This window comes from Sinocyclocheilus rhinocerous, unplaced genomic scaffold, assembly GCF_001515625.1.
Source record: "Sinocyclocheilus rhinocerous isolate Xijiao unplaced genomic scaffold, SAMN03320098_v1.1 scaffold2695, whole genome shotgun sequence".
Taxonomy (NCBI): Eukaryota; Metazoa; Chordata; class Actinopteri; order Cypriniformes; family Cyprinidae; genus Sinocyclocheilus; species Sinocyclocheilus rhinocerous.
This window is the reverse complement of record NW_015637529.1, coordinates 302205-328414: the sequence shown is the minus strand read 5'-3', so window position 1 is coordinate 328414 and position 26210 is coordinate 302205. Positions and strand designations below refer to the sequence as shown.

General features: G+C 34.9%; 2 protein-coding genes across 3 annotated transcripts in view; one reads left to right on the top strand and one right to left on the bottom strand.

The window, feature by feature from the left end:
- Positions 1-148: 148 nt before the first annotated feature.
- Positions 149-5633, top strand: wdr4 (WD repeat domain 4). Its single transcript, XM_016563892.1, has 11 exons — positions 149-289; positions 872-940; positions 1055-1207; positions 1498-1654; positions 2003-2115; positions 2618-2678; positions 2793-2894; positions 3990-4054; positions 4227-4413; positions 4484-4556; positions 5033-5633. Exons 1-11 carry the CDS (start codon positions 207-209, stop codon positions 5224-5226), a joined length of 1257 nt encoding a protein of 418 aa, XP_016419378.1. The 5' UTR covers positions 149-206; the 3' UTR covers positions 5227-5633.
- Positions 5536-26210, bottom strand: part of pde9aa (phosphodiesterase 9aa) — a 22668-nt gene continuing 1993 nt past the window's right edge. Inside the window, exons 2-19 of one of the 2 annotated variants that reach the window (XM_016563890.1) lie at positions 21968-22038; positions 21794-21871; positions 21031-21074; positions 18623-18677; positions 18377-18447; positions 15143-15227; positions 13131-13191; positions 12034-12108; positions 11626-11712; positions 10653-10757; positions 10182-10264; positions 8878-9034; positions 8679-8792; positions 8479-8583; positions 6192-6320; positions 5953-6048; positions 5812-5867; positions 5536-5722 (exon numbers count right to left, since the gene is read on the bottom strand). In XM_016563890.1, the coding sequence (XP_016419376.1) occupies positions 5817-5867; positions 5953-6048; positions 6192-6320; positions 8479-8583; positions 8679-8792; positions 8878-9034; positions 10182-10264; positions 10653-10757; positions 11626-11712; positions 12034-12108; positions 13131-13191; positions 15143-15227; positions 18377-18447; positions 18623-18677; positions 21031-21074; positions 21794-21871; positions 21968-22038 (1467 nt within the window). In that variant the 3' untranslated portion in view covers positions 5536-5722; positions 5812-5816. Of the gene's footprint in view, positions 5723-5811; positions 5868-5952; positions 6049-6191; positions 6321-8478; positions 8584-8678; positions 8793-8877; positions 9035-10181; positions 10265-10652; positions 10758-11625; positions 11713-11865; positions 11941-12033; positions 12109-13130; positions 13192-15142; positions 15228-18376; positions 18448-18622; positions 18678-21030; positions 21075-21793; positions 21872-21967; positions 22039-26210 lie in introns of both variants that reach the window. The other variant, XM_016563891.1, reaches the window with a different exon arrangement.

The window sequence follows — 26210 nt, the reverse complement described above, 5'->3', positions numbered from 1 at the left end:
AGGTTATATATTTTTTCACCTAACAATGTAAAATATTAAGTGAAATAGAATACTAATAAATCGTTTTTAATAAAAGTGTTATTAGTAGCGAAAGTGTCTTCCTCGGTACACTCTTTATGGCGGTGTCGTAAAGCCAGATTCCTGCACGTTAGTATTAATGACGTATTAAATGTGCGACTCTCAGTTCGCACGTGAAAACAATCATCATGGCAGTAGTGTGTTCAAAGGCAGACTGGTTTGTTTCAAGCTGTTCTACTAGTTTAGTTGCTGTAAACCTTAAACAGTCTAGGTGAGTAGCTGTATTTTAGACTGTCAACTGTCTATTCGCTTCCAGCTCTTTATTTTGGATTTCCCAAGTTCCCATGTGCATTTTGCAGAATCCTATTGCACTATGGTCTCTATACATTGCTGTTTACATACTGTTATGTTTATTTCTTAAATTTTAAATCAGCTTGCTTGATACACGTTGACTTGAAATGAATGCCAAACTATCTGTGATAAATACACATTTTGTTATACTGCATTTGAATGTATAAAACAGTTTTTATCTTTTCTTTTTGGTTGAATTCAAATAGGATAGTAAAAATGTCATGATAAAACATTTTTAAATTCATTATTTTGACTTTGTGGTGTTATTTTATTTTAAGAATCCATACATAAACCAATCAGCTGTGCTATTATCAGTACTGCAGAATGATTGTGTTATTAAATATAACAAGAAACTTTATAATAATCAGATCAGAGGACTTCAGCATTGATATTTTAGCATTACATTTGAGAATCTCTCAAATTCAATATTGCCTATTTGCTCCTTTTACTTTTTGTACTTGGGCAAAAAAAGGTTACTTTCCAATTCACCTTTTTCTGATAGAGAGCCGTTTGTGTTTGACTGTGCCAAAGCTGAGACAAAACCAAAGGAAGCTGATGGTGATAGTAAAAGGTAACTCTTTTTGTATGTTTGTTTTCTCTTTATGAGTTCTTTATCTGAGGGTTATGTCACAAGACGTAGAGGATTGCAAAAAAAGATCTTAAAATGTTTATCTGTGTATTGCAGTGCTGGGGAAGGATCAGAGGAGAAGGACAGTGGCAGTGACAGGATTCTTGCATTTGCTGTCTCAGCGTCTGGGAAGCATGCAGCGCTCACTGATGACCACAAACGTCTTGTTCTCTTCTGTACTGAGCCATCGTGGCAGTGCATTAGTACCCGGTAACAGCACACACTCAAAGTTACTCACCATCACACATATCATTACAAACCCGTCTAAGTTTCTCTTTTTTGGGGAACGCACATTTTTTGTGGACTCACCTATTTCTCTTTAATCAAAACTGAAAAATGTGGCTAGAATACTAGTTTTCAAAAAGTCATTTGGGTTTGGAACAACATAAGGATGAGTAAATTCTGATGTAGATGTAATTATTCTTTTTGGGCGAACTGTTCCCTCGGTACTAATTTCTCTGTAAGGTTCAGTGTTTAAGTCCGTGATTGTCCTCTTGTAGGTGGGTTGTGCGGCGATGCACGTCTCTTGTATTTACTCAGGCTGAGGATGAAGTCTTTGTGGCTGATAAGTCTGGAGATGTATATTCATTCTCTGTTCTGGAGCCACAAAAACCAGGAGAGCTGAAGCTGGGACATCTCTCCATGTTATTGGATGTGGTATGATGGACACCAACAGAACAGTGCTTCTCAGTTAGCGCAGTATCCAAACAAAAATATTTGAATTTCATTTTTTATTTTTTTTTCACTTCATTGTGAAGTTACTTAATGAACTAACATGATTTCTAGCTTTTTGTGTTTACCTCTAGAGATGGTAAAATATTAGATGGCTGAAATATTTCTTTATTAAAGTGCTATCTGTTGATTCAGGGAGTTAATGCAGCACCCAAACAAAAAATTGTTAAAATTCTCTTTTGTTTTCACTTAATTGTGAAGTCAGTACGTAATATAATTTTTAGCTTTAAAAAAATTGTTTAATATTTAGTTCTTTTTTGTTTTCCTCTACAGACTCTTTCTCCTGATGATAAATATATCATAACAGCCGACCGAGATGAGAAGATCCGAGTGAGTTTCCGGCGGTCACCCTACAACATTCAGGCTTTCTGTCTAGAGCACAGAGAGTAAGTGTGGACTGTGGGAAGCAAGTGATGTTACATCTCATATGTGACCCTGGAGCACAAAACCAGTCTTAAGTCACTGGGGTATATTTGTAGCAATAGCCAAAAAAACATTGTATGGGTCAAAATTATTGATTTTTCTTTTATGCCAAAAATCATTAGGATATTAAGTAAAGATCATGTTCCATGAAGATATTCTGTAAATTTCCTACTGTAAATATATCAAAACTTAATTTTTGATTAGTAATATGCATTGCTAAGAACTTCATTTGGACAACTTTAAAGGTGATTTTCTCAATATTTTGATTTCTTTTGCACCCTCAGATTCCAGATTTTCAAATAGTTACATCATAACAAAACATACATCAATGAAAAGCTTATTTATACAGCTTTCAGATGATGTATAAATCTCAATTTCTAAAAATTGACCCTTATGACTGGTTTTGTGTTCCAGGGTCACATATGTTGTTCCCACTTGTTCAAACATGTTTGTTTTCTCATGCAGATTTGTCAGTGCATTGCTTGTGCCTGCGGGACATCCTGACTGGCTTCTCTCTGGTTCAGGAGTATGTGCTTTTTCAGTTTACCTTCATTGTTTTACTGTAATATTCTGTTGGGATAGTTTATAAGGGGGATATAAGTGTCTTAATACAGTAGGACTGACATGGTTGTGTTCACAGGATGGCACAATGAAGGTCTGGCATTATGAGAGTGGTCGGCGGTTACACAGTGTTGACCTGAGGCAACTCACCCTCGACTCTGAAAACACAGACACAGAAAAGGTGCCGTCCATTTGATTTCAGTCAGCCAATTATGCACACAACGCATACAATGTTTCGTACAATCCCACAAAAATTACATTATTGACCTAGATGTAAGGTTTTCAGCTGGAGGTCTGTGAACCTCTGGGGTCTAAGTCTGGCAGTTTAATTTGTTTTTAATTATTAAAACATATAATTTTGATAATTTACATATATGTAATATATGGTTATGTAATTTATGTTTGTCTTTATTTTTCATATGCAAATTTCACAATATTGTAATGTACATCATCTGAATAAATAAGCTTTCCATTGATGTATGGTCTGTTAGGATAGGACAATATTTGGCCGAGATACAACTACTTAACAATCTGGAATCTGAGGGTGCAAAAAATCATAATATTGAGAAAATCGCCTTTAAAGTTGTCCAAATGAAGTTCTTAGCAATGCATATTACTAATCAAAAATTAAGTTTACAAAATATCTTCATGGAACATGATATTTACTTACTATCCTAATGATTTTTGGCATAAAATAGAAATCGATAATTTTGACCCATACAATGTATTTTTGGCTTTTGCTACAGATATACCTGTGCTACTTATGACTGGTTTTGTGCTCCAGAGTCACATTTGTTAATGATATTATTGAATGTTTTTATTAATAAAATCTACCATTTTCATTGGTATCACTAAGATCCTAGAATTAATTAATTATTACATTTTCAAATTGAATTATGTATCAAAATAATCTAACTGAATTAATATGCAAAAAAATCTTGATTTTTTTTTCCCCCCCTCAAGAACTTTTGTTTTATTGAAGAACATACATTTCTCAACTTTTTAAATCACAAAATGAATTGTGGCTGATTAATTGAAAATATCTACCTAGTTTGTGTTAATAAAACAAACAGATTTCTCATAATTACAGTAGAATTACTAGAAGAAATATTTTAGCCTATATGGAGGGCCTTCGATTATTGGGTTCTGTTAAAGTTCAGCAGCTTTAGAGCTGCTGCTATAAACTGTTTATTTCCATTCAAATCCAGGTGTGTATATTTTGTCATTTACACCAATCTCAGCACATGACACTGACTATATTTCTTTCTGTCTTCAGAGGTTTGCTGTCAGCAGGATCATCAGCTCACCAGATGGAAAACATATAGCTGTCCAGTGTGAGAGGTGTGTTTCATTTCATCAGATTTCGGTTTATCTTACCTCTAACTGGATTCTGGAGTCTCGGTGACAACAACAGTATTCTTTTGTTAAAATAGAAACACACAAGTCTTAAGAAAGATGTCTTTTGCACACCAATCATACATCTAAACAGTTAAAATCATATCCGTCTGTGTAGATTGCCCTCAGTTCAGCTCTTCGTGGTGGATTCTGGGACAGAGGGGTGTCTGAGCCCCGCTGAGACTCTTGCTCTTCCTCATGCTCCCTGGGACATGACATTTGATTCACAGAAGCAGCTGTGGGTCTTACTGGAGACTGAAGACGTGAATGTGCTCCTGTATCAATACTCGGAGCAGCACTGGAAGGTACATGCATGCTTTCTTTCATGTTTTGAAGCCCGCTCTGCTCTTACTAACTCATATTGCTTGTTCATAGCTGTGTGACTCAGAGACTCCTGAACTGAGGAGGGTCACTGAAGTATTACAAGCTCAGTGGAATATCTTTAAAGGTAAGAAATCCAACAAACATTATAATGAAACAGAAAAATGAAATAAACCAATAACTAAAATGAAGAAATCATATCATGACAAAGCAAATGTATGCTTGATCTTGAGTTGAGCAGTATGAAAAAACAGTCTTTCAGAACTCAAAACTTCCTCCTCAGTCCAAAAAAATCTATCAAAACAAAGCTGCAAAAATCACAATTTATTCAGACACCAATTCAGTTTTGATAAACTCAACCTGGTCCTGTCAAAATAATATGAAGGAAGACAAGTAACACCAGAAGGACTAATGAAAAGGGTCAAATATCTCAGGACGAAAAATGTATAAAATCACCCCTCAAACCTGTATTAAATAATAGTCAACTCATGTAGCAAATATAATACAGTATGCTTTATAGGGTTAATGTTCCATCTTCTTTTTTCCCCCCCTCCAACCTTTATTCTGAACACTTCATGCTTTCCTCTTGTCCTCCGTTCACAGGTTCTGTGGGACTGGAGAGTCCGTTTAAACACCTGTTTAAAGTGAACTTCGACAACATGGCATCATATTTGCAGAAGAAACAGGAAAGACTAGAACAGGAGAGTAGGAAGAGAGCAGCAGCAGCAGCAAACGGCTCTAAACCCAATAAGAGAAGTAAAACGGAGAGCAGCACTGTGCCTCAGAACACCAGCTGAGAGAACGTTGTCTTATTTTAATTTCTGCTTTTTTTGTGATGTTCATATAATTATACATCTCTTTTTGTTAATCGACAATGATTATATGACTTTTTATTCATTCAGTAAAGCTTTACTTGGTCTATTTTCTGAACAGTAAGGTGCTGTATTCTGCTTTGGCCACAAGAGGTCAGTCCCGCTCAGCTACAGTCAGGGCTGTCACGCACATCCTGGTACAGTTTCATTAGACAACAGGAATGAACATACTATTTTATTATAACAGTGCTCTAAAAATGAGATCTGTGGCTTCAGTTGTTCTTCAAGTTAGACTTTTATTTTTCTGAGTAAAAGGGACTAAAAATCTGTACATCCTGTATAATGTTTATACTTTTACAAAAACCAAATAAAAACGACACAAATGGTTCATAGCTGAGCTGTACATGGTTCAATTCCCTGAAAGATGCTTTGGATTTTCTGAGCAGATGGCCAAGATTTCAATCATTTACTGGGATTCCAGCTGAAACAGATAAGCAAAAGCTAGGGTTGACTGTAAATATAACACAAATAATAACTAAAATGCGTACAGTACAATGTTTCAACATTGACCTTGCTCATTTCTTTTTTCCTCCCATTGTTAAATTTTCACTCTTCTTTTTCTGCACCTATAGGGATAATGAGGAGGAAATAGCTAATACCAGTTAAAAAGTAATAATAATAATAATAATAAAAAAAATGGTCACTGCTAACCTCATTCATGGCGTCATCTATTTGTTTAAGCTCCTCGTATCTGTCCCGGGACTCTCGTAGGGGCTGTACCATTACCTCCTCAATCTGAGGAAACAACTGCAACGCACAGAGAACAAACAATATCACAACCTGGTATCTTGGCCAGTTTTCACAACTTGGTTTGATCTGAACCAGAGTTCGATTTCACCCACTTCCCCCCCTGTATGTTTCACATTGTACTTTTAGCCTAACCGATTCACCTTCATCACGGTCTCAAACATGGGGATCAGGACAAACTTGATGAAGCCGATCTGAGCAGTGGGTTTGGTCACTTTCTCTCTGTCCATGAAAGGAGCGACTGGTAAACCTTCTACCTTCTCTCGATCACTCTGTTTGAGAGAGAGAACACAATTCTGATGAAGAAAGAAGTGCACTATAAAGATCAAAATGTTGGGGTTGGTATTATTTTTTTATGTTTTTGAAAGTCTTTTATGCTCACCAAAGTTATATAAAAATACAGTATGAACAGTATTATTGTGGAAAAAATTGTTATTAATAACTTTTGAATTAACTTTTTATTTAATTTATTTTAAAATGTAAGTTACTCCTGTGATACGTTTATGGAGAGGTTTTGCTGTATGGTCAGGTTTAAGGGTTGGTTTTTAAATAAAATTACAATGTAAAAACATACAGTACAATAAGTGCATTGTATCAAATGATTACTTTAAATGTTAGTACAACAAACAGTTACAAATATTTAAAAAGTAGTAAAAAAAAAAAAATAGTTCAACCCAAAAAATGAAAATGTACTCGCACTCAGGCCATACAAGATGTAGACGAGTTTCTTCATCTGAGAGGATTTGGAGAAATTTTGCATTGCATCACTTGCTCACCAATAGATCATCTGCAGTGGATGGGTGCCGTCAGAATGAGAGTCCAAACGGCTGATAAAAACATCACAATAATCCACACCACTCCAGAACATCAATTAATGTCTTGTAAAGTGAAAAGCTATGTTTGTAAAAAACATCCATCATTAAGGCGTTTCAATGTTAAACTGCCACTTTTGACCAAAAAAACGGGTCTAACTCTTCCTCCAGTGGAAAAGTCTGTTATTCTCTCACATTAAAATCCACAGACACATTTGTTTAGAACTGTTTTAGACCGTTTTCACTTGTAAACTGTTTGATCTGTGCATATTTCTCTCCTGATTCAGATGAGACGATTTTTACTAGAAAAAGCAATGTTATGGATAGAGGACTCGGATTTTACAGTTAAAAACATCTTGATGTATTTGTTTCTTACAAACGTTCAGTTTTCACCTCACAAGACATTCATTAATGGACTGGAGTGGTGTGGATTATTGTGATGTTTTTATCAGCTGTTTGGACTCTTATTCTGACGGCACACATTCACTGCAGAGAATCCATTGATGAGCAAGTGAAATAATGCTAAGTTTCTTCAAATCTGTTCTGATGAAGAAACAAACTCATCTACATCTTGGATGGCCTGAGGGTGAGGACATTTTCAGCATTTTTAGATTAACTATTCCTTTAAAGACACTTAATAAAAAGTGGGACGGATTTTTACATCTCCATACAACATACTTTTAATCATATCTACAGGTGCATCTCAATAAATTAGAATGTCGTGGAAAAGTTCATTTATTTCAGTAATTCAACTCAAATTGTGAAACTCGTGTATTAAATAAATTCAATGCACACAGACTGAAGTAGTTTAAATCTTTGGTTCTTTTAATTGTGATGATTTTGGCTCACATTTAACAAAAACCAATAAAATAAAACCAATAAAAAAAACATTTTTAGTGAAATGTTGGCCTTCTGGAAAGTATGTTCATTTACTGTACATGTACTCAATACTTGGTAGGGGCTCCATTTGCTTTAATTACTGCCTCAATTCAGCGTGGCATGGAGGTGATCAGTTTGTGGCACTGCTGAGGTGGTATGGAAGCCCAGGTTTCTTTGACAGTGGCCTTCAGCTCATCTGCATATTTTGGTCTCTTGTTTCTCATTTTCCACTTGACAATACCCCATAGATTCTCTACGGGGTTCAGGTCTGGTGAGTTTGCTGGCCAGTCAAGCACACCAACACCATGGTCATTTAACCAACTTTTGATGCTTTTGGCAGTGTGGGCAGGTGCCAAATCCTGCTGGAAAATGAAATCAGCATCTTCAAAAAGCTGGTCAGCAGAAGGAAGCATGAAGTGCTCCAAAATTTATTGGTAAACGGGTGCAGTGACGTTGGTTTTCAAAAAAACACAATGGACCAACACCAGCAGATGACATTGCACCCCAAATCATCAACTTCCTATATGGTAAGTCATTTTTATACTGATATAGATAGTGAATTGGTGGGTTTTTGTTAAATGTGAGCCAAAATCATCACAATTAAAAGAACCAAAGATTTAAACTACTTCAGTCTGTGTGCACTGAATTTATTTAATACACGAGTTTCACAATTTGAGTTGAATTACTGGAATAAATTAACTTTTCCACGACATTCTAATTTATTGAGATGCACCTGTACCTGCATGAAGTACTCCTCCAGCAAACAGTCCACCCACGGCTCAGCGACCTCCATCGGCCGAACCTCATTAGAGATATCACAGCACTTGATCAGCACCATCTTCAGCTGCCACAGATATAGAGATACAAGTTTAATAAGCTCATCGCAGCACTTTTTCGTAGGTGAAAAGTGGCACTGTAAAATGGGTTCAGAAAGCTCACACAAGTAACATGCTCCTCATTAGTGAAGTCAAAGTTATCCACTTTCTGTTTGAAAGAGTCCAGAATCTCTCCATGTCGGGCCATGTCTGTGGCCAATATCAGGGTGATGGTTCCCTGTCAGAGACAAAATTATTCATTGTTCAAGACAAATGTATTACATATGCGTGCACAAAGCTCGGTTTAAAGGCCTGAGGCACACCTGACGAATCTGTTTGAAGGCTTCAGGATCAAAGTTGGCAAAGATGTTGCAGTCAGACTGAGAGAATATCTGGAAGGCCACGGCGCAGTGATGGTTCTCCAGAGGAGAGATGTCATTGTACCTCACCGCCAGCTCTGTGCGCGCATTAATCTGATACCTGCAAAAGAGGGTCCAAAACATTCGACAGGTGCCAAATGCAAATACAAACTCTACAGTACTTGGATTTGGTGTCCAAGTGGAATATGTGGAACACAATGACTCGAATTTAAGATATCTATAATATAAATATAGATATCTTAAATGTGCAAGGAAAAAAATCTCAATTTTCAAAATATTGGGGTTGTACAATTTTTTTGTATATTTTTGAAAGAAGTCTCTTATTCTCACTGAGGCTGAATTTATTTGATTAAAATACAGCAATACTGTGCAGTATTATTACAATTTGTGTGTGTGTGTGTGTGTTTAAATAATTTGAAATGATTCCAGTAATTTCACATTTTTGGAATAATTTCAAATTATTTAAACAAACAAACAAACATTTAAAAATATATTAAAATGAAAAACAATTATTTTAAATTGTAATAATATTGAACATCACTGCTGTATTTTACTGTATATTAATCAAATAAATGTAGGGAGAAAAACATATGCACTACTGTTTAAATCATTGAAGTTGTTTTTTTTTGTTTGTTTTTTTTAAAGTCCCTTATGTTCGCCTGCATTTATTTGATAAAATGCAGTAAAAATAATACTATTGTGAAGTATTATAAATTTAACTAATACAATAAATTTAAAATAACTTTTTAAAGATTTCTATTTGAATATATTTTAAAATGTAATTTATTCCTCTGATACAAAGATGAATTTTCAGCATCATTACTCCACTCTTCAGTGTCACACAGAAATCATTCTATTATGCTGATTTACTGTTTAAGAAACATTTAGTATTATTCTTAATGTTGAAAACGTTGTGCATGGAAATGTGGGGGGGGGAATTGTGGAAACTGATCTTTTTTCCCCCAAGATTCTTTCATGAATACGAAGTAAAACAGAACAGCATTTATTTGAAACAAATCATTTGTAACATTAGAAATGACTTTACTGCCAAAACGGATCAATTTATCGCATCCTTGCTGAATAAAAGTATTAAATTCTAGTAGAAAAAAGGATATAGTAAATATAAATAATGCAAAATAAATATTTAAGGCTAATAGTAGAAATATATATGGATGGTAAGAAATATTTCTGAGCGGTAATATAAAAGTCAGTGTATATACGCGGTTCTGAAGGATGGAGGATCTTACGTGTTGTTGTACCCAGGATGATCCAGGTCATGACACACAGCTGCTGTCATCAAAATAAGAATATCTACTTGAGTGAACTTTTCCTGAAAAACACAGAAGCACAGCAGAGTAAGACTCTTTCTATGTGTGAGTGTTGACAGTCATCGTGCACACGTATACCAGCTCTCCTACACTGCTAAATTAGAGTAAGTAATTGTCCTCTAATAGCTCGGCCTGTAATAGCTCGGATAATTAATCCAATGACCTCTTAATACACGTCCATGGCAACAGCAGCACAGAGAGGCTGAAAGCATCTTCATAGACGCAGAATTGCTTTTACACCCCCATACATCACTCATTTATCACTTCGCTATCTCTCAGTCTCTTTCATTCACCTCCCACTTCCCTGATACTCCAACTTTCCTGACAAAAAAAACAGGTGGCTATGGAGCAAAACAGGTATCTTTAAAACACAGTTAAAAGTGTCTCTACCTGTAGGTTGCAGAGGCAGATCATGCTGTACATCATCTGAGTGACGCAGAAGCAGTGGCGGAAATTATGGAAAGGATTGTTCCGGTAATTGTCATGGATGCAAAGCTGAAAGTGGAGAGAGAGGCAATCATGATTTTATTGTATTTTATTTTATTATTTTATTTTTAAACTTTGGCTGATTTTGTTAAATGTTTTGTTTGAAAAGGTTAAAATAAATGGCAGTTGGTTTGATATTGTGTTAATGCAATAATATTCATAGATTGTTATGTGTGCCTTTAGTGGCCAAATTATTTTATTTTATTCTGTATTATTCAAAAATATAATTAATGGTGTCACACATAATTTTTGCCTGGAGGCTGATGAAGTCACCAAAAAAATCTGATAAATGTACACTGAAGGATGTGCCTGAGATACATAAAGAGAAAAATTAAATTTTTTCCATCCATAAAAAAATAACTTAATTTTTAAAAAATCACTTGCGCTGTTTTGAAAATGCTTTACTTAATTTGTTGTTCCTGGCCCGAAAATCTTTCACTATGTGATTATCACCAAATCTTGGAATCAAATTTTTTATTTTTCAATTAGCACAGGTTTTGTATTTCTTTTTGGAACTGACCGATCATAGATCTGAGCTTATGCACTTCAGCTTTTGAGTGAAAAAAGCATTTGTGGATAATTTTGACAATATTCACTCATTAAGAGAGGTGCATAAGCTCAGATCAATGCAGATCAATACAAAATCTGTGCTAGCTGAAAAAAAAAAAAAGACAAAAACATTTAATCTTGGTGATAATAACATATTAGAGATTTAGAGGTCAGGAACAACAAATTAAAAGATGGAAAGATTTAAAAGAACACAAGTTGACAAAAAGATTAACCAACAGTGTAACAAGGTATGTGTGGGGGGGTGAAAAGTCAGTAAAAATGACCTGAACACAACATGAGGAATTATAATTTTATAATATAGCCTTACCAGCCATCTTTTCAGCGTGATGGGATTAATATTAAAGTCCTTTACCAGCCCGAGGTCATGGTACATATGCTCCAGACAGCTCAGCATCTTAAAGTACAAAACACTGGTGATAGTATCTTCTGCAGTGTGGTTTTGCATGTCAGTCATTTTCACCAAGTCTCTATAATACATCATGTGCACTTGTACATCAACTTCAGTAGAACTTTGACATTCTGCATCTTTCATTTAGCCGATCCTCACCTCGTTAGGCTCCCACTGCCACACATCGAAGATTGGCTGCCTCAAAGCTTCTACTGTCTCCTGTGAGAGGTGGTACTACACAAGCCCCACAAACACAAACGCAGAAGAGAGAAAACAGAGGGAGAGAAAAGAGAAGGAAGACAGAACAGAGGCACGTTAGACTCTTACCTCGTTGGACTCCCACAGCCAGACGTCGAAGGTGGGTTTTCTGAGGGCATCTATGGTTTGCTGGGAGAGCATGTACTGCAGGTGACAGAGCTCTCAGTTAACCCCCGATGACCAACGCCTGGCTGTGACCATTGCGTACATCACATTCACATCTATGTTCAACATGCCATTTTTAACCCCGAATTAGAATTCTTTCTTTAAACGTAAATTCATTATAATTTACTCATACTGTATCATTCCTTACAAATCTGTATGCTCTTTTTACACAGCTCTTTTATAGTTTATAGTGAACACAACAATAAAGCTTCAAAAAATAATACCATACATGCAGCCCATAATCTACTATATCCCAAGTCACATACTGAGAGGTCAATAATCACAATAATAGTCTCAATGAAATAAAAAAAATTTATTTTTTAATCTTGATGTAAATGCAGATAAGATTTGTCGAGATTTTGACATTTCTTTTATAGGCTTTTGTTGCTGTTGTTCTGTAAATTCATCAAAAATGAATATTACAAAAATATAATACAAAAATATTAAGCAGCACAACTGTTTTCAACATTGATAATAATAAGAAATGTTTCTTGAGCAGCAAATCAGCATATTAGAATGATTCCTGAAGGAACATGTGACACTGAAGACTGGAGTAATGATGCTGAAAATTCAGCTTTGATCACAGCAATAAATTACATTTTTTTAAATTATTTTAAATTGTATTAATATTTTAACAGTATTACTGTTCTTATTGTAGTTTAATCAAATAAATACAGCCTTGGTGGGAATAAGATATTTTTTTCAAAAAAAAGCCCACATTTTTGAATGGTAGTGTATATTTTCTTTTAATATTTTTGAAATTATGTTGTAGATATTAGCATTTTTATCTTTATTTTGGGGTGAACTATCCCTTTAAACCTTCCTTTGTTTATCCTTAAACATAAACCATGTAGTTCTCTAAAGGATAAACCTTGAACTCTCATTACGAACCTTTCTGTAATTAAATGGTGCTGTATATGCTGTCCTTTATCGAATTATTAAAGCAGAATAAGTATACAAAATAATGAAGGAACCCATTACAAGCACATCTGCCATTTTACCTTTGGGTATGAAGGCACATCTCTGCGAGGAGTTAACTTCTTGTTGTCATCCAGGAAACTACTGCAAAGGTAAAGAGCATTGAGAGCACATTTGCTTTAGAACAGAACATGCTGTGTTTTTCTTTTCTTTTTTAAGTACCATGTCAACATCTCTCAAAGAGAGTATCTTGAGAATATACAGCTATCTTTGATTCATCTTGAATCTGATCCTTCAGTAATAAGAGAGCATGTGAGAGCCATGTCAGCTCATTAAGACTTGAAAGGGAATAGACCTGATCTCATCTGTGAGTATTTTTAACAAGAGCTGACTAAGACAACACCTGGACTTCTTCTTAATTCTCCTCTCATTAAAGTTAGCAGTACAGACAGTGCTATCAATAGCCTGCAATGCTCCCTTGTGAAAATGAACTACACTTTAGCATATTTTTAAAAAGAGTACTTTTTTAGGACACTTGATTGTATTTGAACTCTTTTCCCACCATTGATTGAATTTTCCATTATTTATGTCACAATGCTACGACTGTTATATGGTAGGGGGCGCTATTACGCATCTTCTGAAATAGTACAGAATCTCAGGATTCAAAAACAAGCAAAGAAGAAGCAGAAACAAGCGATCGAAGCATTGCTTAGGCACACGTTACATCTAAAGCGATCAGCCAACTTTCAATGGCATGTTACCAAATAAAATGTCGAACCCACGAAGATGTAGGACTGTGCAAGCTTTGATGGACCTGATCTACTCAATCTATATTTTGATCATGTTCTGAATCTGATTTAGTCATAGTCCTTTTTTTTAAGTAATATTCTCAGCTTTATGTTTACAATGTTTTTTTGTTTTTTTTATAAAACTTACCCACATTCAACTGCTAGAATAAAATGCTTTGTTTTATTTAAAAGCAAAGGCTCTGTTCTTTCTTTTGATGACAAAAGTTTTTCTCAAAAGAAACTATAAAATGCTCATGAAGTGACTTGGTTATAGAGATTGTTCATGTACTCATATATTGATGTGGCAGAGGCTGAAAACATATCAGAATTTCATTTAGGTGTACTGACCTACTTTTGATATATATATATATATATATATATATATATATATATATATGGTAAGTTCAGATATTCATACAACTAAATATTCTGGGGGCCATGAATGTTTGTGAAATGATTAAAAATGGTGGCTCTGGCTGGCAACTTTTTCAAAAAACCCTGGTGGGGAAAGAGTTAATTACAACTGAATGAAAATATATTATAATTGTTTAGTATATAATTTATATTAAATGCAATTAGTGCTTTTTGGCACACTTAGGACTAAAGTACATCTCGTATGTAATAATTACTTTTATTGTCTTTTAAATATGGTTAAAATGTAGCTAACTGCCAGATGTACTGCCAAGCATTTATGGTAAACTAATGCCATTTCTGTGGAAATGTGTATATCATGTAATATAAAAATATGTGTAATTACACATTTGTAATGATGAAGTTGTACATTTAAAAATATTGACGTTAAATGTGATTTTGAATAAGACACGTCAGTTCAAATTATAATCAAGTACTTTACATGTGCTTTAGTCAACACATCAAAGTGTATTTCTTCAAATGACAACAAAAATTTAAAATGCACTTTTAAGTACAACTTTTAATTTGACATTATTACAAAGTGCGCCATTTACAAGTTAAATTACTTAGTGTGTTAAAGTCATAAATTTGTACTTGTTAAGCACACTGAAGTGTCCTTTTATTTCATTATTATGACAATATCAAACACAAGTATATTATACATCACCAAGAAACTTCTTTTTCACCCCATCCTTCCAACCAAAATCACTTCCTGAAGGATAAAATCTTAACCTGCATTTTTTGTTCTCATGAAATATCCTGTCTTACTTGGAAATACATCAGATTACATATGTAAAATCATTTGCAAAGCGCTACTGATATTTCCCGATAATTAAACTTATTCAGTTCAAAAATGGCGTTCCGACATCTCCAGAAAACGCAGTGAGGTCACTGACCTGTTGTTCCTGGAGGCCATCTCCTCCCGCAGCTTCTTGATGTCACTGCGACATTTCTCGATCTCCACCACCTTCATTCCCTCCACTGAAGAGACAGAGAGGAAAATGACGGAAACGCTATACATAATGCATACAAGTATGACACATAAACGACGGTTTTACATATTGAGCCAAACACAGAGAAAATATGGAAATGAGCTGGTGAACATGGGTTGCAGGCGCAGGGGTTTTCCTATACAGACTGCTGAGCCATAAAAAGTACATTTGACACCTGTCACTGTCTGGCATGTTTCAAGCAGCTTTGTCATCTCTTTGACAGCTGTTTTTATTTACATCTCAAACCGTGGTTGTGAGGATGGATGAAGATATGTCACACAACCTGACACGTTGGTATCTGTCTAATTTAGCTGCTTCTAGATGAATTTTGAGCCAAAGTACTGTAAGAGTCAAGAGTCAAGAGGCATTTATTTATCATTTGCATAGTTAACACTGGGGAAAACTGGGCATTGAAATGCTTGTGACGAGGCTCAGACATACAGTGACAATAACAGGACCATACAAAAAAAATAAATAAAAAAAAATTAAAAAAAATAAATTAATTAATTAATTTAAAAAAATAATAATTAACATCAGTGCCCCAGCGAGTGTTAATCATAAAGCACACGCCTCCACCTCTGCTCTTACCGGAGTTTAGCGATCTGTCATGACGAAAAACGGAGAATCCAGGCGGTGTTATGGCCGTATCGGGTACTTCTGAGTGTACAGTCTGAATAGATGCACGGCCTCTGGACTCACGTTGTATAATTTAATTAGTGTAATCACATACATCATATAATCTCTGCACTTCCTGCTACTATTCTGTTTATAGACCGTGCACAATAATAAATCACCTCAAATTATATGAGGCCAGTGAACTGTTCACACTGATGAAGGGGTCAGGGTCCATCACCTTGGTGACTGATTACATCACGGCTGTATTTGGATTTCTATGGACACACAGACGTGCTGCAACGGAATGAATCCTGGTCTCTGGTGATGTTACGTGGAGCGTCATTACCGAAACAACTAGTGTGCAAGGACTGTCACGACTGTCAAAGATGATGCATTTATTAGCCACTAAACTAAACCTAACCTAATTTGTTTTGAATCATTGTTCAGCAACAGTCACAGATTCCACAAATGGCAGTGGATTAGAGGTCAAAAACGTTCCTTTCGCTCAAACAGTAGAGATAGTAAAATGTGTACCTTGAATGCAATATAAGCCACTCTGGACAAATAGGCTACATAATGCATAAAATGTAAACATTTTTCAATGTTGAAATGACTTTCTCCTATCCTGTGACAGCTCATTTGTAGAAGAAAGTCATTTGTAGAAATGTAAGCACTTGAATTATTAAAACACAGAACTGTTTGACTGATCATTCCATACAGCTCAACACAGCAACATTGGTACACCAAATACACCAAATAATGTTCTTTTTAGCAACGTCATATGACCCCTTTAAACAATAGCATGAGTTTGTTTGACGAACCAAAGACAGAAAGGAGTGCTTGAAAACAATCAGTATTGTTGCAATTCAATTTAATGATGCTAGTAACTCCTTTACCTTTAACAAATAAGTATGTCTTCAAAAAAAAAAAAAAATCAGGGAACTATACCACAACAACCTCAAATCGACTGATGCAAAAGCTGTAGCTGTCTAATCCATCACAAACCAAATTAATCTGATAGCGGATAAAGAAAAAAATATATATCTCTACCTGCTTTACATAAAAAAGCAAGGAGATATTCAAATGCTTCAATAAATGTACCCATGAAAGTCATGCTTACAGGTGGAAAAAAACAGCTGAATATGAAACTGTAACCTAGTTTTGTATTTTACAGGCTGTTGATACTCTGATTCTAAACAGCACCCTGCACATGGCACTTCAGCCGGATACAGAGCCTTCTCAAATATACAGTGTTAAAGGCTAATGAATAACTTTACTTTCTAAATACAGTTGAAAAGACTAGAAAAATTATAATCTGCACCAAATAATGTAAATAACACTTTAGTATAGGGACCAATTCTCACTAAGTTGTTTATTAGCATGACTATTATTAACATATTGGCTGTTTATTAGTACTTATAAAGCACATATTCTGCATGACCATATTCTACATCCCTAATCCTACCGAATACCTAAACTTAACAACTACCTTACTATCAATAAGCAGCAAATTGGGAGTTTATTGAGGTAAAAGTCATAGTTAATGGTTTGTTATTAGTGAGAACTGGACCTTAAAATAAAGTGTGACCATGATAACGTATATATTGTCCTCATAGAATACAACAAATGAGTGAACGGAAAAGTAATAGGTAACCCATGAACTGGAGAGATCCCATAATATCCATAAAGCGCTATTGCAATTATTAGCCTTCATCAAGGCACTTAACCCCAGGTCACTCACTTTGGATAAAATGAAGCAACAAAGTGTAGAGTAATGACAATTTCAGAGCTTAGACACACACACACAACATCAACATCAAAACACACACACACACAACATCAAAAGGAAGCAAAGAAGTGGATCTCAAGGAAACCTGTAAAGAACAGGCCCAGGTCACATTTCACCTCAAAATAAACAAATAAATAAATAAAATCAAGAAATAAAATCAAGAAATAAATATTTTGCACGAAGGATGGAAGCCTATATTTTTATTATGTAAGACATTTGATATTGGAGTAAAGTGTGACCTGAATATGTTTTTGTGTGTTACACTCTAAGATTGTATCTAGATGCTTTCTTGAAGTTCTTCATTAACAACAGCGCATGTCTCAGAAGCCATGTCTCTAAAAACACTGGGCACCATATGTTCACCTGTTAATGATAAGTGCATGGTATAGAAATCGATTACAGCATCATCTGCTGTAGCGCTAAATCTTATTGGATATATTGCACAATACATAGCCGCCATTGATTATTTGAGTTATCAGCTGTGGTATGGAAGGTTTCTTACAAACACAAAACATATCTACTTCCTCATTTCATGATCCCTAATGTAAAAGATACAACATGCTGCACTGGGTTCACCATAATGTCACCTATAAGCACTACAGAATAAATGATCAGCAATTCACTGAGAGCCAGAACGTGTTGTTTGTGAAGATTGGCCCGTCCATTTTAACATGAACTCTGTCCATTAGCAAAACCCTGGACAAGATATTGAGTGAAAACAGTTTAAGACTCACGCTCCACTCTCTTCTCCAGCATGGCTAGGCGATTTGTCACCTCAGTCTTCAGTTCGTTGATTTTAAATGCCCTTGGGGAGAGAGCAGCCAGGCAGACCGGTGCAGATGGAGAGAAATATACAAAGATCATTCATCCTTGAAATACCAAAAGGATTCCAAATTCAATCAAAAGAAGGTCATTATGAATTTGCTGAGAGATAAAATACACATAAACATAAAATACACAAGCAGAGATGGCGATAATACCTGGAGAACTGCTCTGCCACCTGGGTCAGAACATTCTGGAAAAGCTCCTCTTTATCTGAGAGATGAGAAAGCAAGCCACATCCATAATCATGGCCAAAAACTGATGCATGAAGTATTCACAGTTTCACATATCTGTGTTTCCTCCTGTCAGCCTAAAATGTACAATGAATAAAGCATTTCACAACAAACAGTATAATTAGTCCGATAAATGGAGGTCGGACAAGACTGAATATAAAGACGAAGAAACAAATCCCACCTGCGTATGTATTACAGAAACGGTGACTTCTTACACAAGTCTTAGTACTGGTTAGCATCGTCTGTTAGCCACTGATGGTAACTTGACATTAAATTGATCAAAAGTAATAGCAAATTAATAATGTTACAAAAATCAGCATACTAGAATGATTTCTGAAGGATCATGTGAAACTAAAGACTAGATTAATGGCTGCTGAAAATTCAGCTTTGCAGGAATAAAGTACATTTTAAAATATATTACAATAATACACAGTTATTTTAAATTGAAATAAACCTAGTGCAAAATAAATATACTAAAATGAATTTGAAATACATTTATTTAATGCTAAGTATATTACAAATGCATTTACATATTTATGTACTTACTTTTAGTATACTAAACTGGTATAATTAAAGTCTGTTAAATTGGAACAACTAATTTTGTATTTAATGCACTTTAATTGTGCAGAAGTAGTGCTGAAATCCAACTAAGATTAATTATTAATTTTAATATCAGTAAGTCTAGAGTTATATGTCAGTAAATATGTTAATAGATTTAAACTATACTGTTTTTGTACTGAACTTATACGGAGTATAAAATAAATGTATATTACTTTTTTGCTAGGGAACATTTCACAATACTATTGTGTTACTGTATTTTCAATTAAATAAATTCAGCCTTGGTGAGCAAAAGAGACTTCGGACTGACCCCAGACTTTTGGACCATAGGGTTGTATTGGTAATATTCCACTACAATAAAGTATAGATGTTCTGCCAGTGTCTGCTGTCCTAGAATAGTAATAGTAACAAGTGTCCTATGCGTGTTCTCTTGGTGCCATCAGCCAATCAATTTTGAAATGATGTCAATGTGACACTCGCAGTGACATCATTTCAGTGAGTCATTAGTCACATGACATTTAGGTTCAGGTGACTGGCTCAACAAAGCCTGCCAAAGATGGCAAACTTTTTAAAAGTGGGGGTCATCTGGAGGTCCAACACCAGCAAAGCAACAAAAGATGAATGGGGATGCTAATGGACAGATTTCTCAAATTGTTATATAGGTTTTGTTCACTGCATACTCTCTCTCATCTCCAAATGACTTCACAGAGGTCAGAGGTCACATCAACTTAACCAGGCTATTGCTGCCTTCGTGTCCTCCAATGCAGCTCCCACTTACATGTTTGGAAGTTGCAATTATGATTTGATGTGTGTTGGTTGGAATTATATGGGCACATTGTGCAATAATATATTTCCTTTTGTGTACTTCTTTTTACAAAACATGATAAATTATGTATTTTTATGAATAAATGTATTTTTTCTTCACCAACAACTCAAAATTTGCAATTAAAAAGTCTGCTCTGATATGGCACATTTTGCCAAATGTAGTCATTGCATATGGAAAATATGCATACTATGCGTGCGTAGTAGCCTATACTACATGGGTTCTCAACTCTGGCCCTCGAGATCCACTTTTCTGCAGAGTTTAGCTCCAATCCTTAACAAACACACCTGAACAAGCTACTCAGGGTCTTCAGGATTGCTAGAAAGCTACAGGCTGGCGAGTTTAATCACGGTTGGAGCTAAACTGTGCAGGAAAGTGGATCTCGAGGGCCAGAGTTGAGGTCCTCTGCTATACTATATAATGCAGAAATAGTATCATGATCCTATGTTATTCCAAAAACACCCACAGTATTTGTGCGTAATTGATAGGATCTTGAAAAGCATAGCAGAAAAATATATGATGTCGACAATAAATCTACTGAGAAATAGTTTTGGAATGCAGATGAACCAGAGAATCTGTCCAAAAAAAAGGACCTTGTATATCTGAGTTTGCTTTGAAATCAATAAATAGTTATAATCACTTCCCTGCTCATGATAACAAAGATAGATTGAAAAGACTGCAGTCCACCCCCGCTGCAGGAGTGTTCGCACAATGATAACTGGAGTTGCTCTTGTGAACACACGCAGCTTTCCGCGCACTCCATTTATGGAGATTTGAGAACATGTGAGTGATCACTCCAGAGCTGTTTCAGACTTCATAATAAAACAAACCCTATTTCCCATTTCAACCGGAATGTAAACACTATCAGTGAAAGCTCAGCGCTGTAGATGTGATTCATACATACATAAACATTCAGTGAAATTACATAACACGCAGAACATCTGACACTTACCTGCAAGTTGTCCGCCAGTTATTGGCACCACTTTGTACGGCGACCTTCAAAAACACCAGGACAGACAAACAAAGTTACAAAGCAGTTGGCGCCACACTAAAACACGTCCCCTCTCCCTATCGGACAGTCCAGTTACTCCTCATGAGAGCTGCAGCTTTCTGTAGCATTACTGTCCAAGATGTCTACTCCTCTGGCAGTCGATTGTGATTGTGATGGTGAATAGGCTCACTTAGACTCTGGTTCTCAAGAAGTAACTTCCCCTTTATCTATATCTGGCCGCCATTCATTGTTTGTCTAGCATATAGGGTAGATCTCCATATAACCAACAGATAAGGCACAGTAGGCTAGTTTACTGGGCTTCTCACCTCTGAATGTTTAAACAACATCTTTAATGTTTCCCTGAGTGTGTCTGCAAATTGGTGTTAAATTGGATCATTGGTTTTATATTCTAAACTTTCCAACATTTAGAGTTTAATAAAAAAGTTACAGTTGAGAGAGATGAAACACTCTAAAGAGTTGGGCCATTTTAATGAACCTGCAGAAAAAAAAGGTCCATATTATAATGACTTGTTTGCTTTATTTCTTACCTATAAAAACAGCATATGGTGGACCATTTGCTATAAAATCGGTTTGAAGATATTCTGGCTAAATGAAATGTTTTGACATTAGTGTGTGAAACTGATTCAGAGGTCTACTGCATGTGTATAACACACTTTTACAGCATTGGATTTATGTTTATAAATGGGATGTATGGCTAAGTTACCTCTCTGAGTTGTTTGGCATTGTGGGGTCGATGGAGACCATTGCTCCTGTTGAGTCCAGAAGGGAGATGGTTGTGTTCCTGTCAGCAGCAGACACATTCTCTAAATTTGGGAGCACTTCAAAATTGAAAACACTTCAACTACACACACACACATACACATACATTGTACTGTACCTGGAGAGCCCCGTGGCAGTGCAGAATAACTCCTTTATATCACATGGGCTGCAGAAACGGCTGAAAACCACCTAACAGAAACAAAAATTCTGATCAGTGTCTCTGAAACATACAGAGCTTCTTCAGTTAGGGCCACTTTTGACTTAAAATCCTGATAAATAAAACATATTTATGCTATGTTAAAGATCTGGTCATGACCCTGATAGGTGGTGTGGATTTTTAATATTGTGTGCAACGGTAATGACTTTTTGGAAAAAATATTTCAGAGTCTTGGACTTGCCAATACAACAGGTTGCATGTCAGTTCATGTCAGTTCCCATGGAACTTATTATGTGGTGTACTAGTGGATGTGATTATCTGTGTTGTGTATATACATGAAAATTGTCCGGTATTTAAATGGAAATGATTTAATGATTTTAGTAATTGAACATTGGCTAATGAATGACAACGTCAGTATAATTAGTGATAATTAGGGATTTGAAAAGTGGGTGGAGGGATTGAATTGCTTTGCACACTGAGGAAGGCTTTGAGCCGAAACGTTTGTGTCTTTTCCCATCAGTGATGAATGTAAACTAAAACGTAAAAAGAAGACTTTTCTCGTGAGTGCGGATCATGATCTCCTATACTAAGTTCACATGGAACTTGAAATAAATTAGTTTATGAATTAAACTGATCAAATACTGAACAGTTTGGTAATGACACCTAATAAAGCTACTCTCAGACCATGATGATTATGTTTTTAATTTTAAATAGTTTCACTGTTGTCTTGGCAGAAAGGACTTCCTTTTCATTTTCATTCCATCAAAACCAAATATAAAGAATTTGGCAAATCCTCAATCGTTTTGTGGCATGATGATAATGACAGCAGTATTAGGGACAGCAGTTCTTTGTTATAAAATTATTACATTGTAGGCATAAATGCACAAATAATTAATATGTTTTTTACACTCTAATTTCCTAGATTTGAACACTTTTTAAAGGGGAAGTTCAAAATTATGGGTGGGTGGCAAGATCAAAATAGCAGAAATCTGTCAAAATTTGTTAAAAGGTAATTACAGAGATAATAATAATAATAATACAATTTGATGCTTTTTAATCCCTCCTTTAATACTAAAATGATAGCTTTAAAAATACTGGTTGTCTTTAAAATCATCTTACAGAGCAGTATCAATTTGGCAAAAAAAAGTCAGCAAAATTTTGAATTTCAATTTTTTTTAATTTTGAAAAGGTAAGTAAATTTCTTTAAGATTTCAAACATTTTATGAGATAAAGAACATCTTTAAGCGTTAATAAATTGCACTGTGCCATCTCAAATTATAGGCTTAAGTGTAAAAATAATATATAAAGATAATTTGTACTCTCTTATTAAGACAAAAGTACAATTTCACAGATTTTAATACTTTTTTAAGGGGAAGTTAAAAATTCTGGGTAGGCAGCAAGCTCAAGAAAAAAGAATAAAATAGAAGTATAGATACAGAGATAATAATAATACAGTTTGAAGCCTTTTTAATCCCTCCTTTAAAACTATAATGACTGCTTGAAAATCAATGCAGCTATGATTATCTTCCTGATTTCTATGTATGACGCTGACCATCACAGATGATATTTTATTGATTATTTGAGACTCTGTACACGGCCAAGGCCAAGTGCTGTAGTCCATCATTTGTATGTAATGTCAGTTCTGACCCTGAGCACTCTGACCCACTTACAACACATGTAAATCTATCATCAGCAGGCACAACAAGACAGCAAAAACAGGTGACAACACAGAAAAGACAATGGGGCGGCGGGTGCAGCTGACAGACGGAGCGAAGGAAGAGGAAAAGAGAGAGAGAGCGATAATAAGACTTCGAGCTGCAAAGACAGATGAGAGTGAGCAAAAGAGTGGGAGAAAGAGGGAGAACGGGGGAATTGTTCCATAATACAATTGCAGGTTCTGAGTTCAAAGATATGAGAAATACTTATTAGTGTTCAAAAAAGGGCTTCTAATTGAGCACTTTGTCAAAGATGAAACATAAAACTCACAACTAACAGCCTTAGAGAATAGAGACGATAAAATGATATACCACAAACCACTGCGCAAAAATCAGTTATTTAGCAGTGGATCGTCTAAGTACAGTTCACTGAGAAGTTTCTAGTATTTTCTAGAGACTATGAGAGATTTTAGGGCTGTAATTGAATATCAACTAAAAAGCCTGAAGACATACAGTTGCACTAGAACAAAAATGATATTTCACCACTTCTCCTGTCGTATGTGTGTGTGTGTGTGTGTGTGCGCAGAAAGTGTGGGTGTATGCATACACACAGATGTGCTCATTAAAACGTCCATTTGTTTTTTATTGTGTTCTAAGCTTTTATATGCTGATTATTTTGTTGTTGTCCCATTGCCAAGGCTGAACAATAGCAGGCTGATGCACATTTGTAACTAACAAAACAAAACCATAAGCATACTCTAATAATGTATGCTAAACACACTAATTTGGTGCAAGTAATTATTTGGTCCCAGTTTATATTGGTGTTGTTTTTTTACTGTACTTAATTTTTCAACTTGATAATTATAATGTGTGTATTATGTTACACTGCATGTAATCATACATGTTCAGAAATCATTTGCAACATAATTTGCACCACATTATAAAAAGTGCTATTATAACTAATAACAAACAGCATTTAAGCTTACTTTTATTTTACAGTGACACTTTGTAGAAGCTAAGCTAAATATCATTCTGCTAAACATCATGTAAATATTTTTACATTTTAATGCACACTGAAAATGTTTTTAATTTTAACAGGAAAAAACAATGCTACAGTAAAAGGCTGTTAACTGTAAGTTACCTTACTGTATATAGTGAAAAACAGTAATTATAATGTAAAATCTCTGAAATGCATGTCTTTTGGGGGTAAAAACTATGAATTGCCATATAATTGTCAAAAACTGTAAAATGGCATTCCCAGAAATCCCTGTGTGACAGATCATATGATCATACTTTATTTATTTTAAAAAAAAATGAATGTGCATTGTTACATTTTCTGTTATTTAATGAATGTTTGTTGCATTATTTTAGTATTTCAATGCATTATTTTGTTGCATCATTTGGTGTGTTTTGTGTTTGTGTGTATGAGCCAGTGTTTTATGAGCAGGTCACTTAAGATGAACTGCTTCATCATGTGGTTTTCTAGTATACCACCTGTTTTATCATGTTGGTTATCAGTACATTTTGAGATAAAAAGCCAGTTTAGGCAGTTCAAGTAGACTGGTATCACTAAGTCACTTGATGAAATACCTGAAATATTGTAACCCATTTTTTTTTTTTTATTACAGTGAATTTCCGGCTGCTGTCTATTTTACTGTAAATTTAACAGGATATTTTTAAAGTACAAGTGCATACCGTAGTAGTTAAGACACTTAATATAAAGTGTGACCAACAAACAGTCAGAAACTGATTGTCACTTGGATACCTGTAATTTAACTGATAATATCTCAACCATATCAGATCTATTAATTAGAAACATTGTTAAAGGCTGTCAGGCCAGCTGTTCACTTACAACCTCATGACAGAGTTGAGATTTTCCTGAAAATTTATAATATGGTAAAGCATCATATGGCTACTCTACTCTGTAAATAATAATAAAACGTTTTATGAAGGCAACCTGGAGGCATTAAAAAAGAGGGTGTGAGAAACAGTAAGAGTGAAAAATGTACAGTTAACAAGTGCAGAGGAGATTTTCTCAGTATTCAGATTTTTTTTGCACCCTCAGACTCCAGATTTTCAAATAGTTGTATCTCGGCCAAATATTGTCCTAACAAACCATACATCATTGGAAAGCTTATGTATAATACATTGAATACATATGATGTATAAATCTCAATTTTAAAAAAAAGACCCTTATGACTGGCTTTGTGGTCCAGGGTTACATATATAGTCAAATCAATCAGTAATTTCTGGGTATTTGAAGTAAATTTCTTTGAAAAAATTTTTAGGTGAAGAAAAAGTTTAAGCATTAATAAGTTCATTGTTCCATCTCAATCTACATGTAAACTGAAAAATTCTAATTTTGAATTTAACTTATTGTAATTCTCAAATATCCGTTTGTAAATAATCAATTGTTTACTGTATAAAATTGTAACAGGGAGTATAATATTCAAAACTGTTCTGTAGGCTACTGACAAACGTAACCAAATAAAATATAAAGTGATTAAAAAGAGACATTTTAATATATATATATATATATATATATATAT